The sequence below is a fragment of the Juglans regia genome, chromosome 8 (genome assembly GCF_001411555.2).
Source record: "Juglans regia cultivar Chandler chromosome 8, Walnut 2.0, whole genome shotgun sequence".
In the NCBI taxonomy this organism is placed as follows: domain Eukaryota; kingdom Viridiplantae; phylum Streptophyta; class Magnoliopsida; order Fagales; family Juglandaceae; genus Juglans; species Juglans regia.
This window is the reverse complement of record NC_049908.1, coordinates 28877549-28892394: the sequence shown is the minus strand read 5'-3', so window position 1 is coordinate 28892394 and position 14846 is coordinate 28877549. Positions and strand designations below refer to the sequence as shown.

Genomic DNA, 14846 nt, shown 5'->3' with positions numbered 1-14846 from the left:
GGATTCGATCTCATGCACCACCTACTGGCAACTACGTACTGAGATTTTAGAAGAAAGCTAGGAATTAAACTGCATCAATAGCTCGCACATGGAGTGGACTCATTTATCTCAAGTCAACCAATGATATAAATATATATATATATATATATATATATATATATATATATTAACTTTCACTGCTGGCCAAGAAATAGATCAGACCAGCAACATTAATGAACGGAAGTTCAACATCATTTTCTACAAGAAAAAGTGTAAAACCATGCATGGAAAATGGCAAATGTGAACAGTTGAAGCTTGATCTTTAGTCATTAATTCGTCTTGAATATCTACCAATTACCATGCTATATAGCTGTATATTCAACTAGCTAGTACTACAACCTGAATCAAAAATCAAAATCTCCTCATGATATATATCTACTGAGACACACACACAGAGAGAGAGAGAGAGAGAGAGAGAGAGTTTAATTTTCTCATTTTCTCATATCCAACTTGTTAGAAGTTGCAATATTTTTGTTTTTCTTTTGTAAGAAACACCATGGAAATGACAAATCATGGGAACAGTTGAAGGTTCTTAGTTAGTTCTTGTTAATTAGTCAATGCATGCATTTTCAATATTTATCTCTACAAGTATCCTTGGTTCTCTCATACCAGCCCATACCAACTCCCTCAAAACTCAACTAGCTTTGTTCTTTATAATTTGCTTGATTACCACCTGAAGCAAGAGATCATGTTTCACTCCACAGATCTGGCTCTGTCTCCTATGAAGTCCCTTGCTGCAGGTACTTCATATGGAGTTAGGCCAATCTCCACCTTCAAAACCGCAATCAATGGTGGAGATCATCGCGTTTCATCTGTGAATAGTACAACTACTAATACTACTACACCCGTAACTTTCACCTGGAAACGCCATGGTTTTTCATGCATCACTGGTTTGAAGCGATCTCGACGACTGTCGATTACTTCGATGAGCCAAACTCCTCGAGGATCCAATTACGAGGTTAAGAAAAAGATCAAAGGAAGTGTGGTCCTGATGAAGAAGAAGGTTTTGGACTTAAACGACATCCACGCATCGGTTCTTGATCGTTTGCTTGAGTTGTTCGACCGAAGGGTCTCTCTGCAACTCATCAGTGCTGTCAATTGTGACCCCAGTGAGTTTGCTTTTGCTAATTCCTTAGTACTTTTCTTTTAATTTTTCCTCTCTATTTACAACTTTCTAGTATTGATCAGATCATACTAGAAGGGATACCCGGATAGGCATGCCATATTAATTCGTGAAAAAGTTGAGCTCGGCTTCCAATGGAGGCTGAAAGAAATGAACTTTCTTACTGCGGTCATGTCGGTGTCATATGGGTTGTCTTCGTTCTCTTTCGAAAAAGTGTTCGACTTTATTAGAAAATTATAAAGTCCTCTAAAAATTCAAGATTAGGATCGATTTTTAATCATTTTTAAAATATTAAAAATTGAATAAAAATATTATAAAATTTAAATATTTTTAAAATATTAATTTTATTTTGAGATTTAAAAAAATTAAATATTTTTTTATATTTTATATGAAAGTTTAAAAAAATTATAATTATTAATAATGATTAGATGAAAAATATAAAATATTTGTATTTAAATAATGATTGTGTCTCGGAGATATGAAGGCTAAAGGTGCATGTGCACGAGTTTCATGGGATCAGACAGAACAAACCCGGGGACCGTTTGCTCTCAACGAAGAGTCAATGACGTACCAACGGCCAGTCAATGAGCTTTTTCTCATGGCTTTTACATTAATCTCAATATACTTTCTTCTTTTCATATTGACTATATTGAATCCGAGGCTTACCTAATCTAATTCTCAGCATTAACAACGAGACGCATGAAGATCATGTCAAAAAGTTGAACCATTCAATGGATGAGCTAGCGAAGTCATTACCCAAATGGATTACATGAATGCATTATGCCCTTTGGCATTAAATAGAAAATCAGTGATACTGACTCTGTACCTACCATGGCTTGCCAGATGTAGGAAGGAGGTTTTCTCTAAGGTTTAGGGTTCTAATGCCTCCAAAAGTTCTGAAATATTCATAGGCAAGTGTTGTACAAAGTGGTTGAGAAGACAGTGGTTGGTTTGTTCAATATGCATGCAAATGTTGAAGCTAATCCTTAAAAAAAAGGGAGAAATCATAGAAAAGAACTTATGATAGATGGATGTCAATGTTAAGGAATAATTTTATATTGTCTGTGGATAAGATCTTAGGTACATATATAAGACTTTAGTTGAACCGGTTTTATGAGATGAGTTAGGCCCATGAATTTCTTCTGTCTATACTTTGATGTTTTATTGGGCTGATCTTGATTTCTAATATGACTAAATTAGTATTTGATCTGTTTCTTAGAAAATTGGTTGCAAGGGAAACTAGGAGAGCCAGCATATTTGGAAGATTGGATTACCAAAATCACCCCCTTAACAGCAAGCGAGTCTGTATTCAAGGTTACCTTTGATTGGGACAATGAGATAGGAGTTCCAGGGGCACTTCTAGTAAGAAATAATCATCATAGTGAGTTCTACCTTAAGAGTGTCACACTTGAAGATGTTCCAGGACAAGGTCAGATCCACTTTGTTTGCAACTCATGGGTGTACCCTGCAGACAAATACAAGAAAGATCGCATTTTCTTCACTAACAAGGTAACTGTTTATACAAACATGGTAGTGAATTGAATTGTGTACAACTATAGTGATCAAACCAAAATAAATTGCTATATATGAAGTTACCAAAAGTGGAAAATCAGAGAGAAATTTGTTGAAACCTGAGGCACATAGCATAGAAGTCAGTCCAAAGTTTGCCTCATATCTGTTTGTTTTGGCTTTGTTAGCATAGGTGAAATTGCAGACGTAGTGTTTGAGCTTATGATAAATATTTGTGTAGACATATCTTCCAAGTGAAACGCCAGCACCACTACTCAAGTATCGAAAAGAAGAACTAGTGAACTTGAGAGGAGATGGAAAGAGTGAGCTCCAAGAATGGGACAGAATCTATGACTATGCTTACTACAATGACTTGGGGAGACCTGATGAGGGTCCAAAGTATGAGCGTCCAGTTCTTGGAGGGTCTAGTGAGTACCCTTATCCTCGCAGGGGAAGAACTAGCCGGCCACCGACAAAGACAGGTTAGACATTTTCACATATTCCAGTCACTTTCTCATCTTAGTGTGTGTTTAGAAGCAAGAAATCTCAAATAAAATATCTGTGGGATTATCAAATCTCATTATGTTTTTCCTTCTTTTGTTGGGAGAGTGGCTATGCAGTTGCGACTATGAATGTAAAATGTATGTGCTGTTGGCAAGTATTGATGTTGTTGTATGTTAAGTTTTCTTTTACTATCTCAACAGATCCCAATACCGAGAGCAGGCTGAACCTTCTTATGGCCTTAAACATTTATGTCCCAAGAGATGAAAGATTTGGTCCCTTAAAGATCTCAGACGTCTTTGCTTATGGACTTAAAGCCATAGCTCATATCCTCAAACCTGAGCTTAGTCAATTGGACTGCACCCCCAACGAGTTTGACAGCTTACAAGATGTACTCAAACTCTATGAAGGAGGGATTGAGCTTCCTAAAGGGTTACGTGAGAATATTAGAGACATTGTCCCCGAAGAGATGCTTAAGGAAATCATCCGAACCGACAGTGAAGGACTCCTTAAATTCCCAGTACCTGAAGTTATTAAAGGTACTTTGTATATATGTAACTTGTAAGGCATCAATATTATGTTTTAAAAAGATACTATAATGGCTCCTTTCTCCCTGCTCCCCCCTTTATTTTCTTTTGTCTGCTATTTATTGAAGATCTTACCTTATTATTATGAAAGGGGGAAAGGGGCAACCAACTTAGGGGAGATTTTTTTATTTTAATCTTTTATCTGATTCTTTCTCCCACTTTAATTTGGTTCTTTCAATGATCTGGTGGAGCAGAGGATGGGTCTGCTTGGAGGACTGATGAAGAATTTGCAAGAGAAATGCTGGCTGGAGTAAACCCCGTTATCATTCGTCTTCTCCAAGTAAACATAAGCTTTCATTAATATATGTATAAGAAACTATTTGAACAAGAAACATACAGAAAAATGAATGAAATTGAAAGAAGTTTTGAAATCTACATATGATATGTATGTTTAAGTTCAGTTTATTTTCCTTTCGTCTCAACTGCTAAACCAAGTAGGTCATGTTTCTTATGCCAAAACATACCAATTCTAATTTATCTGCAGGAATTCCCTCCATCAAGCAAGTTGGATAGTAAAATATATGGTGATCAAACTAGTACAATAACCAAGGAGCACATAGAAAAGTACTTAAATGGGCTCACCATAGATGAGGTAATTTTACTGATTATTAGCTCACAATAGTCTTATAGTTATTCCACAGCCAATAAATCATGATAACCAAATTAAATTGGCTAAATAGGCAATCAGGGACAACAAGCTATTCATATTAGATCACCATGATGCACTAATGCCATACTTGTGGAGGATAAACTGCTGCACTTCCACAAAGATTTACGCCAGCAGGACACTCCTTTTCTTGAAAGAGGATGGGACTTTGAAGCCATTGGCGATTGAATTAAGCTTGCCTCATCCTAAGGGATATCAATTTGGAGCCGTTAGCAAAGTATACACCCCAGCCGAAGAAGGTGTGCAGAGCAACATTTGGCAACTGGCTAAAGGTTATGTGGTTGTGAATGACACTGGCTATCATCAGCTCATCAGCCACTGGTATGGTTTTGTTGAAGAAAGCTAAGAGAATAATTTCAGTGCATATTTTGATATGGGTTTTGAATATCTTTCGTTTTGGTCACAGGTTACATACCCATGCAACAATGGAGCCATTCGTGATAGCAACCAATAGGCAGTTGAGCGTGCTTCACCCAATTTATAAACTGCTGCATCCTCACTTCCGTGACACTATGAATATAAATGCATTGGCCCGGGAGATCCTCATCAACGCTGGTGGTGCCCTGGAGCACACAGTATTTCCAGCTAAATATTCCATGGAGTTTTCATCAGTAATTTACAAGGAGTCCTGGGTTTTTCCTGAGCAAGCTCTCCCAGCTGATCTCATAAAGAGGTAAAGCTTATTCTCCAGAAAGTTGGTGACGATATTGATGGTTTACATAACAATGGAAATAGTAACTCAACAAAGAGAAATGCACTGTCATTTGTCAACATATCCATCGGTGAAACTCCTAGTACCTAGCTAAATAATAAACTGCTTAAATGGCTGGTCCATGCCCAAAATAAAACACTGAAATTATAAACGATCATGATCATATTTCATTAACATGCTACTCCTTTTTTCTACTCAGAGGGATGGCAGTTAAGGATGAGAATTCCCCACATGGTGTCCGCCTTGTGATAGAGGATTATCCTTATGCTGTTGATGGGCTGGAAATATGGTCAGCAATCAAAGAATGGGTCGAAGACTACTGCTCCTTCTATTACAAGACTGATGACATGGTCCAAAATGACTCTGAACTGCAGTCCTGGTGGACGGAACTCAGAGAGGAGGGTCATGGTGACAAGAAAGATGAGCTCTGGTGGCCCGAAATGCAGACTCGCGAAGAGCTAGTAGAAACATGCACTATCATCATATGGATCGCTTCAGCCCTACATGCAGCTATCAACTTTGGACAGTACCCTTTGGGAGGCTACCCGCCAAACCGCCCAGCAATTAGCCGTCAGTTCATGCCTGAAGAAGGCACTCCTGACTATAAAGATCTTAAGACTAACCCCGAAAAGGTTTTCTTGAAAAGATTTAGTTCCCAGCTGCTGACTGTTATTGGAATGGCTCTCATAGAAGTCTTGTCAAAGCACTCATCTGATGAGATTTATCTCGGGCAAAGAGACACTCCCGAGTGGACTTCAGACACAAAACCATTGGAAGCCTCTGAGAGATTTCGAATGAAGCTGACAGAAATTGAGGATAGAATAACAAGAAGGAACAAGGATAAGAAGTTGAGGAACCGTGTTGGCCCTGTCAAGATGCCATACACTTTGCTCTATCCTTCAAGTGGACAAGGACTAACTGGCAAGGGCATTCCCAACAGCGTCACAATCTAATGATTTTCCGTGTACTACACTGTTTCTGCGTTTTCGTTGCAGCAAAATTGTTGACTATCTACATCAAGAGTCTTTTTTGCCCCCATTTTATTTTCCAGTATACCAACTTCGCATCATATTCAATGCTATTTTTATTCATTTATGCTTCATTGATTTCCTACACTGCCTTTCAAAACCAGTCTTACACTTTTTTTTTTTTTGTTCTAGTTTTTGCATACTGTCAGCATTTGTTGTGACATTGTTAGAAATGTTATTATTATTTTTTTGATAGGTTAAAGAAAGAAATCTATTGATTCTTCTTAATTTTTTTTAAATAGTACCGGGTATCCGAGAATAGAGTCCCGACTAATCCCAGGGATGCACAGGCTCTCGATAAGGAGTTTTCTACAAGTACACCTCGATTAATTCAATAGACAATTCTCTCAGTCTGATAGTCCCTAGAAATTGTTTGTACCCAAGAAGATTCGAACTTTAGACTTGGAGGGGTGACCTTATTAGAATTATAAGTAGATATAGCCGATGAAAACATTAAAACACATTGTTTTTTAGTTGAAACTGGATTAAAGCAACTGTTTTTATTTTCTGGATAACAGAGGATTTGTGCATGCATCCAGTCTTTGAATTATCTATTACGAGGAAAGCTTGGTACGATAGTTGAAAGAGTAATACTACATACAGTCGTGAAGTGCGCAAGTATAATACAGTCGTTTTGAAAAAGAGTGAGATCTATTATTAAACAATTATTTTTTTCCATATAGATCCGGTATTTATTCACTTTTTTCAAAGTGATTACGCAGTGCTTGTACATTTACGACTGCAACTATCATTTCTCTTAATAAAATCGTAAGTATGAGATGTGAGAATGAATAGCAACTGATATATAACATTTCTCTTTACTATCATCCTCCTACAATCTCAAAATAAGAAAGGAGAGTAGGTAATACTTTCTCCAAAATAAATAATTCCTTGTAGCAGTCAAATTTCTAACCAGCTTTAAATTCTGTTATTATGGGATGATATTTATTAAAAAAAATCAAGAAATGTTACGGTCAGAGAATTTTTTTATAAAAATAAATCTATTAAATAATATAATTTTATATAATACATTAAATTTATTTTATAATAAAATTAATTTTATAATATAAATTACCATATGAAATAAATATATTAACTAATATAAATATAAATATATTTGTTTCATACCCAAATGCTATTGCATTTATTCCCAGTGGAACCAAGCAAGGGGTTTAAGCCTTTCTTATTTTTCGCTACCTGTCTCGACTCTCCCTCCTCCATGCAGGGTTTAACATTTCAACTCAAAACCTAAGCCTCTCTCCGTCTCTCCAATGGCGCACACCCCATTCTCTCTTCTCCTTCTCAGAAGGCTCTCTCTCTCATCCCATAGCCCTGAACCCCCTTTCCGCCTCTCACTCCTGAAATCCTTCTCCACCTCCCAAGTCCCCCCTTCCTCCTCCTCCTCCTCGGACCCACCACCAAAACCCTCCTCACTTTCCGCCCGCCTCAGCTTCGTCTTCGACCAAATCGACGCCATTGAAAAACAACAGCAAAATCTTATCTCCCAAAAGGACCAAACCCTACAGCGCATCCGCGCCTGGCGCCAATCCAAACAATCCCAAGTCGACCAACCTCAATCGGAACCATCGCAGTTTGGGTTAGGATCAGCTATCAATGACAACGATAAGGTTTATACCGATTCCATCTTGGCCGAGGGGGGACTGGAGGTAGTGAAGGAGAAAAAGGAGGCAGTAGTGGAGGTGGTGCACCCGTGGCCGGAGTGGATTGAGTTGATGCAGAGGTTGGTGAAGCAGAACTACTTTGATCATAGGAGGAAGGACGAGGACCGAATGATCGAAGATTTGGGGTTCGATGCGTCCAAATTTGCAGCGGAAGACGATAAGGTGGAGTTAGATTTCACCGACTACAAAGTGGTACAGACCGCGTGCCTCAATTTCGGGAAAGATCGGTTTGACATACTAAGGTGCGTGGTTTTTAGTGTTGTTTTGGACAACGGATTTTTTGTGCTTTGTTTAAGGGTGTGGGCGTGTGGCTGTGCGCATAGAGATGGGGTTTGAATTGAAACGCTGTTTATGTATCTAGTAGGTAATGTGGATATTAGTGATGACATTAATTTGGATTAATTTTAATGACCGACTTTTTTTTTATCGGTATTTTAATGACTGACTTATACGTAGTTTAAGTGAGCATTGCATAAAAATACTCTTAGTTTGCTCTAGGGGGTGTTGTATTGTGCTGAAAGGGATTTGGTATGGAGTTCAGGTTTTTTGGTTTTGAAAATTTCGAATTTGAGTGTTCTGTGTAAACGCTTTTGTGGGCTTGGCGTGTATAGAACTTTGGAATTTTTTAATTAACTGAGCCTTGAAGACAATAATAAAGGTCATGATCAAATCCCTCAAATCCCTGAAAGGTTATCGCCATAAGAACTGTTTGTGATCACCAATATCCCTGAAAGGTCATCACCCAAAATTCCACCTTTTGAGTCTAGAAATTTGTGTTTGGAAAATCTGAAACCTCCACATGACTCAAGGCGTGTTGACCCAGGACTCTATTTGATTATCATTGTTCTTAAACCAAAACGACTTAAATCATATGGATCAAAGTTGGATTCAGCTAGTCAATGAATTCTCTTGTTGCTCCAAAGAAACCTGCTGTTGGGGAGCGGTTTGAGGGAAAGGAAAGGTCTTACACCCGCTGTGTAGCCCACAGGCCCAATGGGGCATTCAATGGACCTTAAGAAAGTATTACATTTTTTTTTTTTAAAGTGCATAGGAAAGTATTACTTCATCACTCATATTCTTTAGTATTATTTTACTTGCATAAAAAAATAAAATAAAATAAAAAATAAAAAAAACTCAATCTTTAATAATGAGTCTTGAATCTACTCATAAAAAAATAATGAGTATTGAATCTGAGAAGTGGCCAGTTTATCGCCTAGGAGCCTAGGTTAATGTTGTCATGCATGTGGTGCGCAATACTTGTTATTTCATAAAAGTCTGCTTTGTAAGTGCTGAGATATAAAAATTAATTTCAGGTCTTTGTCGAGACAGGACATTCAAATTTTGGTTGGTTTTGGATGCCCAAGTGTGGACAAGAAGGTGGTTTTCTCTGCAAAACTCTTAAGGAAGTATGTCCACCTCGATGAAGGAGATGTGAGTGCTACTTTCTTACCTTATTATGTTTTGTGTGTTTTGTGTGTATTCTTTGCTGATTTAATATAAAATTGGAGTTAATTGCTGCCCGGGGTGGGGGGGCTTTCTTTTGCGTCTCTTATGGATTCTGGATGCTCACAACATGCTTTTCATACAATCTAGCTCAATAGAGATTTTTTATTGTTAGTTTCAAGATTATGCTCTAATTATTTGCATCATGGATTTAAACAACCAACTTTTTTAAAAAAGATAATATAGTAGTACTTTTGTTTCCTTTTTATTTAGTTAAAAAATAATACTTTTCATATCTATTAAGATCTTTTGTTAGTGATTGTACTTGGGCCACGTCTATTTTTCCTTTCAATAAAATTTATTTTACCTATGAAAACATATTTTTGGTCAGTGATTCCCATCTAAGATGCGAGGCAGTCTTTATCTGATTATCCTTCAATTCTATGCACTTTTCTTTTTATTGATTTTCGTGCTTCCAGTTCTTTGCCTCATCCTATGTACACATTTATATGTGTAGACAAGCGTATATAAATGGTGACCATTCATATGCCAGGTTTGCAGTTCCTGCAGTTTGAGGAACTCCTGTGAAAGAGGATATCTGCTTACAAACAAAGAGGACGAAGCACGGACTATTGATATTATGCGTGTTTTACTGATGTTTGGCTTTGACCCTGTGAATGGATCAGTGATCAATAAGGCTCTTCTGAAACAGAAGTCTGTCAGGACTGTTGTCCGTAAGTTGCTTCACGAGGTTGTCAAGTTGAGTTCAGTTCCAATAGACCCAAATCTTCCTCCTCCAATAATTAAAAAGCCCCCTCCAAAAGTCAAGCAGCCCCCGCCCCCTCCAAAGAAACGAGTTGGGCGTGACGATGTTGAGATGAAAAAAGGAGACTGGCTATGTCCAAAGTATGTCTTATCTGAGACTTTATTATCTGCTCATGGCCAGGACTATTTTTGTTTTTTTGTTATTTTTTTTATAAGTAAGAAGATATTTTATTGATATAGAGATAGTTTATTTTGTATTGTTATTAACACAATGGTTGCTATTTTCATAGGAGAAGAATAAATTCCTTAGCAGATTTTAAATGAAAATATATCTACCTACTAGTTTTTCTTTCTGCTTTATAGGTAACCCTGTTAAAGTGATTTTACACGTGAATTCTTGTGGATTCCTAGAAATATATACTACCCATTGCAATATACTTTCAAGGCAGATTGTTACCAACAATTAAAGATGCTGAATACTTGTTTTTCCTAGGTGTGACTTCATGAATTTTGCAAAGAATACCATATGCCTGCAATGTGATGCCAAACGTCCAAAGAGACAGCTGCTTCCTGGAGAATGGGAATGCCCCGAGTAAGATTTATTTCTACAGCTATATTTTCTTTCCTTGCTCTTGTTGATATCATCTTGAAAAAATCTTTTAAGATTAGTTGGCTGTTTTGAAGTCTCATTTTCTATGATGATTGCATGTTATTTTGTGCAGTTGTGTACGATCATAGGTTTTAGGTTTGTTGGCTTGCAAGCAAAGGCTTATCAATTTTATATTGGTTTTGCAAGAGAACTTTTGAACACAATCCAGTAACTGAATTGGATAACTGGCAATGTTAATTGCTAAGAAGTTTCTGACCTTGTTCTGCATCATCTGCCTGCTTTTACATCAGTTCCCCATAATGTTAATTGCATAACTTTTTTACCCGTCCTTTTCTTTAAGTAGTATAATTTACTTACAAAAAGTTAAAAAATCTTACTATTGTCAAAGAATTTTTCTCTTCACTTTCACCTCCCTACAACTTAAAAAAGTTGGCTCCCCCTCCCTTCCCCCTTCCCCATTCTTTCTTTTAATGTGTATTCTGGATGAACATCCATCCGCATAGCTTCTATGAAGATTTTATTGCATCCCTTATTGTTAATTCTGTTATCTGGCAGGTGCAACTTCTTAAATTATAGGAGAAATATGGCATGTTTCCACTGTGAATGTAAGCGCCCTACTGATGAATTAATGGAGACCAGGATGCAAGAAAAGCAACATGGTCCTAGGACAAGGTTGGAGAAGATTGCTAACCGGCAAGAGGTTTCTAATGCATGGAATTTTGATTTTGATGACAATGAATCAGATGGAGCAGATGTTGCTGCTTTTGAGTATGCAGATTCTTCCATTATGGCTAAAGGTTCTTCTTTAAATAGCCAGGCCCATGGAGGCAATTTAAGAGGGCCTGAAGGCGATTTCAATCGAACTAGCAGAGCTCCAAGGATCCGTGAAAATGAATATTCTGATGACGATACTAATAGGCCTGGCTTTGATGATTTTGATGATGAAGAAGATGATATTGATAGTTATGAGCTCGACACTCCTAATAACAATTCCACTCAGAAGGCTTCTGCAAATGATTTCTCTGAGGTTAAAGAGTACTCTGGATCAGAGGATTTTGATGGCCTTAGCAATAATGTGCATTCTGTTCGCAGAACGACTTCCTCATCTTACAATAAGCCATCCAAATCTGCACGTCTAAAAGTTACTCTATCTGGATCTGAGGATGATTTGGATTCAGATGATGATCTCTCAGTTCATCCCAATTGGAAATCTAGTCATGTTGCTGATTTTAGACAGAGAGGTGGGCGGAGAGGTCAAGTGAGTCCATCCAAGGGATTAAGTTTTGGTTCTGATGAGGAACTTGGCCTCAACTCTGATGTGGATGATGATTTAGATCGGAATTTCAGATCTGAGCATAAGAAAGGGAATAGATTGGGTTCTGAGAGAAGGGATTTTCAGAGGAAAAGAAGTTTCGTCGCTGAAGACACACTCTTTTCTGATGAAGACGATGATGATATACGTTCTTCTAGAAGTAGAGTGAGACAAGACAAAGTAGGCATTGATACAAGACGAAATAAGTCTCAAGGTCGTGCCAATCAGAACTTCACAAGAGACGCAAAATTCAGATCCAGTGGTAAGATGGGTGGCAAAAGGCACTCTTTCAATGATGATTTTGATGAACCATCACAAGGGTTTCGAGGTAATAGTAGAGGATCTCGAAAGACTTCTCATGATGGGTGGAGAAAGAATGACAGGGAGGGTGATATGCGGGACTTTAAGGGGCGTAGAAGAGGAGATAGTTTTGGGAAGCAGCAGCGTGGAAGGCATAATGAATATGATAGGGATATGGACGGCGATGTTGGTGGATTTAAAAACAGCAGGCGCGTTATAGAAAGATAGATCAGGGCTATGGGATAAGCAGAAGCTCACTAATTGCTTATTCTAACCTCATATAGTTTGCAGTCAGTTCGGAAAGGGAATGGTTGCAAAGATTCATGTTCATGAAAAAGACCAAAAGCAATCAGAAGGGAAACATGTTTAGTTGCCACTTCACCCAACACTGAAATAAATGTCTAAATCTTTGTGGTTCTTATGAATTGGCATGGATTTTCCTCCTGATTTTCCTCCTCCGTCTGATGAGAATTTGCCCCCAGAAGGTTTGGCATCAATCCGCGTAAGATCTATGAACTGAGTGTACACTTTTTCTACCTTGTGCTTCAGTTCAATGTTGTTCTTTAGCCTGCTCTGTTGTTCAATCGATTGAATAATTGTTTTAACGCAAGGGGTCCTGTTTCTGTAAATCTCATTGACAAATTTTGTAGTCTCATTAGCATTTTTTTTTTTTTTGGTGTTTTCATTTCTTCTTAATATAATTGATAAAATATAGTTTGTACCTTCTAACTACCGCACTTTAAACCTTTACAGAATTTGAACGTCATTAATGATCAATGATCATCTCAAACTACCAAAACATATTTCCATTCGTTTGTTTAGCTTTGGTTTTTCTTTTCCAATTGAGGTACGTACAATTCACATTTCATTAGTTTGTTCACCTAGTTGTGTTCGTTAAGCAATCAATTAACAACAACGATAAGTGGACCGTGGGATGCTGGATTTTGACTATAACTTTTAGCTTAGGCGATTTTAATGGCAATTTTCTACTTAGAGAGTGCTAGAAAATTGTCCATTGATCATCAATATGTAGGATTTTCGTTTATATTTTAGGATTTAGAATGTGAGAACGAATTTTATAGTCTTTATCAATTATTAATGTTTTTTTTTTAAAGGAAACTTCAATTCATTGAACTCAAACAATACATTTTTTTTTTTTTGGTAAGTAAGAAATAATATTATTGATTTCAATAAAGATGATAGGAAGAACCTCAATAATATAAGCAGATATGACAAACTTCTTTAGAGCAGCACATCTCCCCCGTATCTCTAATCATACATACCCAACTTTGTCAAAGGCAGCATCAACATTCACCTTCAACCAAAATATAGCTGGTGGTCTCCAAATCTGCCTTTCTGCAAATATCACCACCCTTTCAAGTGTATTACAACTCTTAAAGTGGGCTAGTGTGTAAGCTTCGGAATCTTGTATTGCCAAATGGAACACAATAGTAGGACCTCTAAACTTATTTTCAAAAACTAACTCGTTTCTCATACTCTACAACCGATAGAAAACTATTGCAATCAAGTCCAAGCTATCATAATCGAGTCTAGTAATGAGATCAGACTACAAAGTTGAAAAATCATCATAATTCCTTCTCCACTTCTTAACTGGACTTCCTTCCTCCTTATACATCGGTTGTTGCTGGACACCCCCATAAAACATGAATGATTGATTTCCCCTCTCTGTTGCAGATTGGACAAATTGAATTCCCCACAATTTGTTTCTTAAACAGATTACCTTTGGTAGGTAAGATATCATTGAGAACTTTCTACACTAGTTGTTTGACCTTACCTGTGCCTACTAAGTTCCACAGTTTCCTCCATTGTTCCTCATCCTAGACACCTCTTGAGGACTCCCCACTCATTTGTTTTTTCTTCACCAAATCAGTATAATAAGCACTTTTCACAGAGAAAACCTCATTCTCTGGTAAACCCCATATAATTTTATCTTCAGATCCCCTTGCACTGATAGGAAAGCTACAAATACTGTGAGCCTCTTCTGGACTAAAAATTGCATCAATCACCTCTTTTTTCCAAGTCTTGTTCTCCTTATCAATTAAAGCATCCACTATGGCATTAGACTTAAGCTTGTTAATGGGAATCTGGATCTGATAAGAAGAGGGACTAGGCACCCATTTGTCCCTCCAAACTCTCTTTCCATTTCCAACCCTCCAAACATATCCATCCTTAACCAAATCCATGACTAACCATATGCTCCTCCAAAAATGTGATGGACCATAGTCTAACTTGGCATCCACTAGCTGATCATCTTTAAAATATTTTTATTTATATATATGCGCCAGCGCCACCAAATAAGAGGGCTCCTGAATGATTCTCCACCCTTGTTTAGCAAGCGGAGCTCTATTAAAACAATTAAGATCACAAAAGCCTATCACTCCATTGCTTTTTGTTGTACCAAGCCTATCCCAACATTTCCAATGTATACCATTCTCATATTTTTTATGACTCCACCAAAACCTTACAAGCATGGCTTCAATTTCTTTAAGTAAGGACCTTGGTAATCGAAATACACTCTTAGTATAGGCTGGAATAGCCCGCAATACA

At 37.5% G+C, this 14846-nt stretch overlaps 2 protein-coding genes across 2 annotated transcripts; both read left to right on the top strand.

The window, feature by feature from the left end:
* Positions 1-419: 419 nt before the first annotated feature.
* Positions 420-6240, top strand: LOC109009743 (probable linoleate 9S-lipoxygenase 5). The gene is made up of 9 exons (XM_018990346.2): positions 420-1148; positions 2382-2671; positions 2913-3153; positions 3376-3711; positions 3954-4039; positions 4244-4351; positions 4440-4747; positions 4833-5099; positions 5338-6240. Exons 1-9 carry the CDS (start codon positions 728-730, stop codon positions 6089-6091), a joined length of 2811 nt encoding a protein of 936 aa, XP_018845891.1. The 5' UTR covers positions 420-727; the 3' UTR covers positions 6092-6240.
* A 1092-nt stretch (positions 6241-7332) lies between these two features.
* LOC109009744 lies at positions 7333-13081 on the top strand. The gene is made up of 5 exons (XM_018990350.2): positions 7333-8090; positions 9162-9279; positions 9845-10197; positions 10550-10648; positions 11222-13081. The coding sequence occupies exons 1-5, from the start codon at positions 7438-7440 to the stop codon at positions 12504-12506; spliced, it is 2508 nt and encodes an 835-aa protein (XP_018845895.1). The 5' UTR covers positions 7333-7437; the 3' UTR covers positions 12507-13081.
* Positions 13082-14846: the final 1765 nt, after the last annotated feature.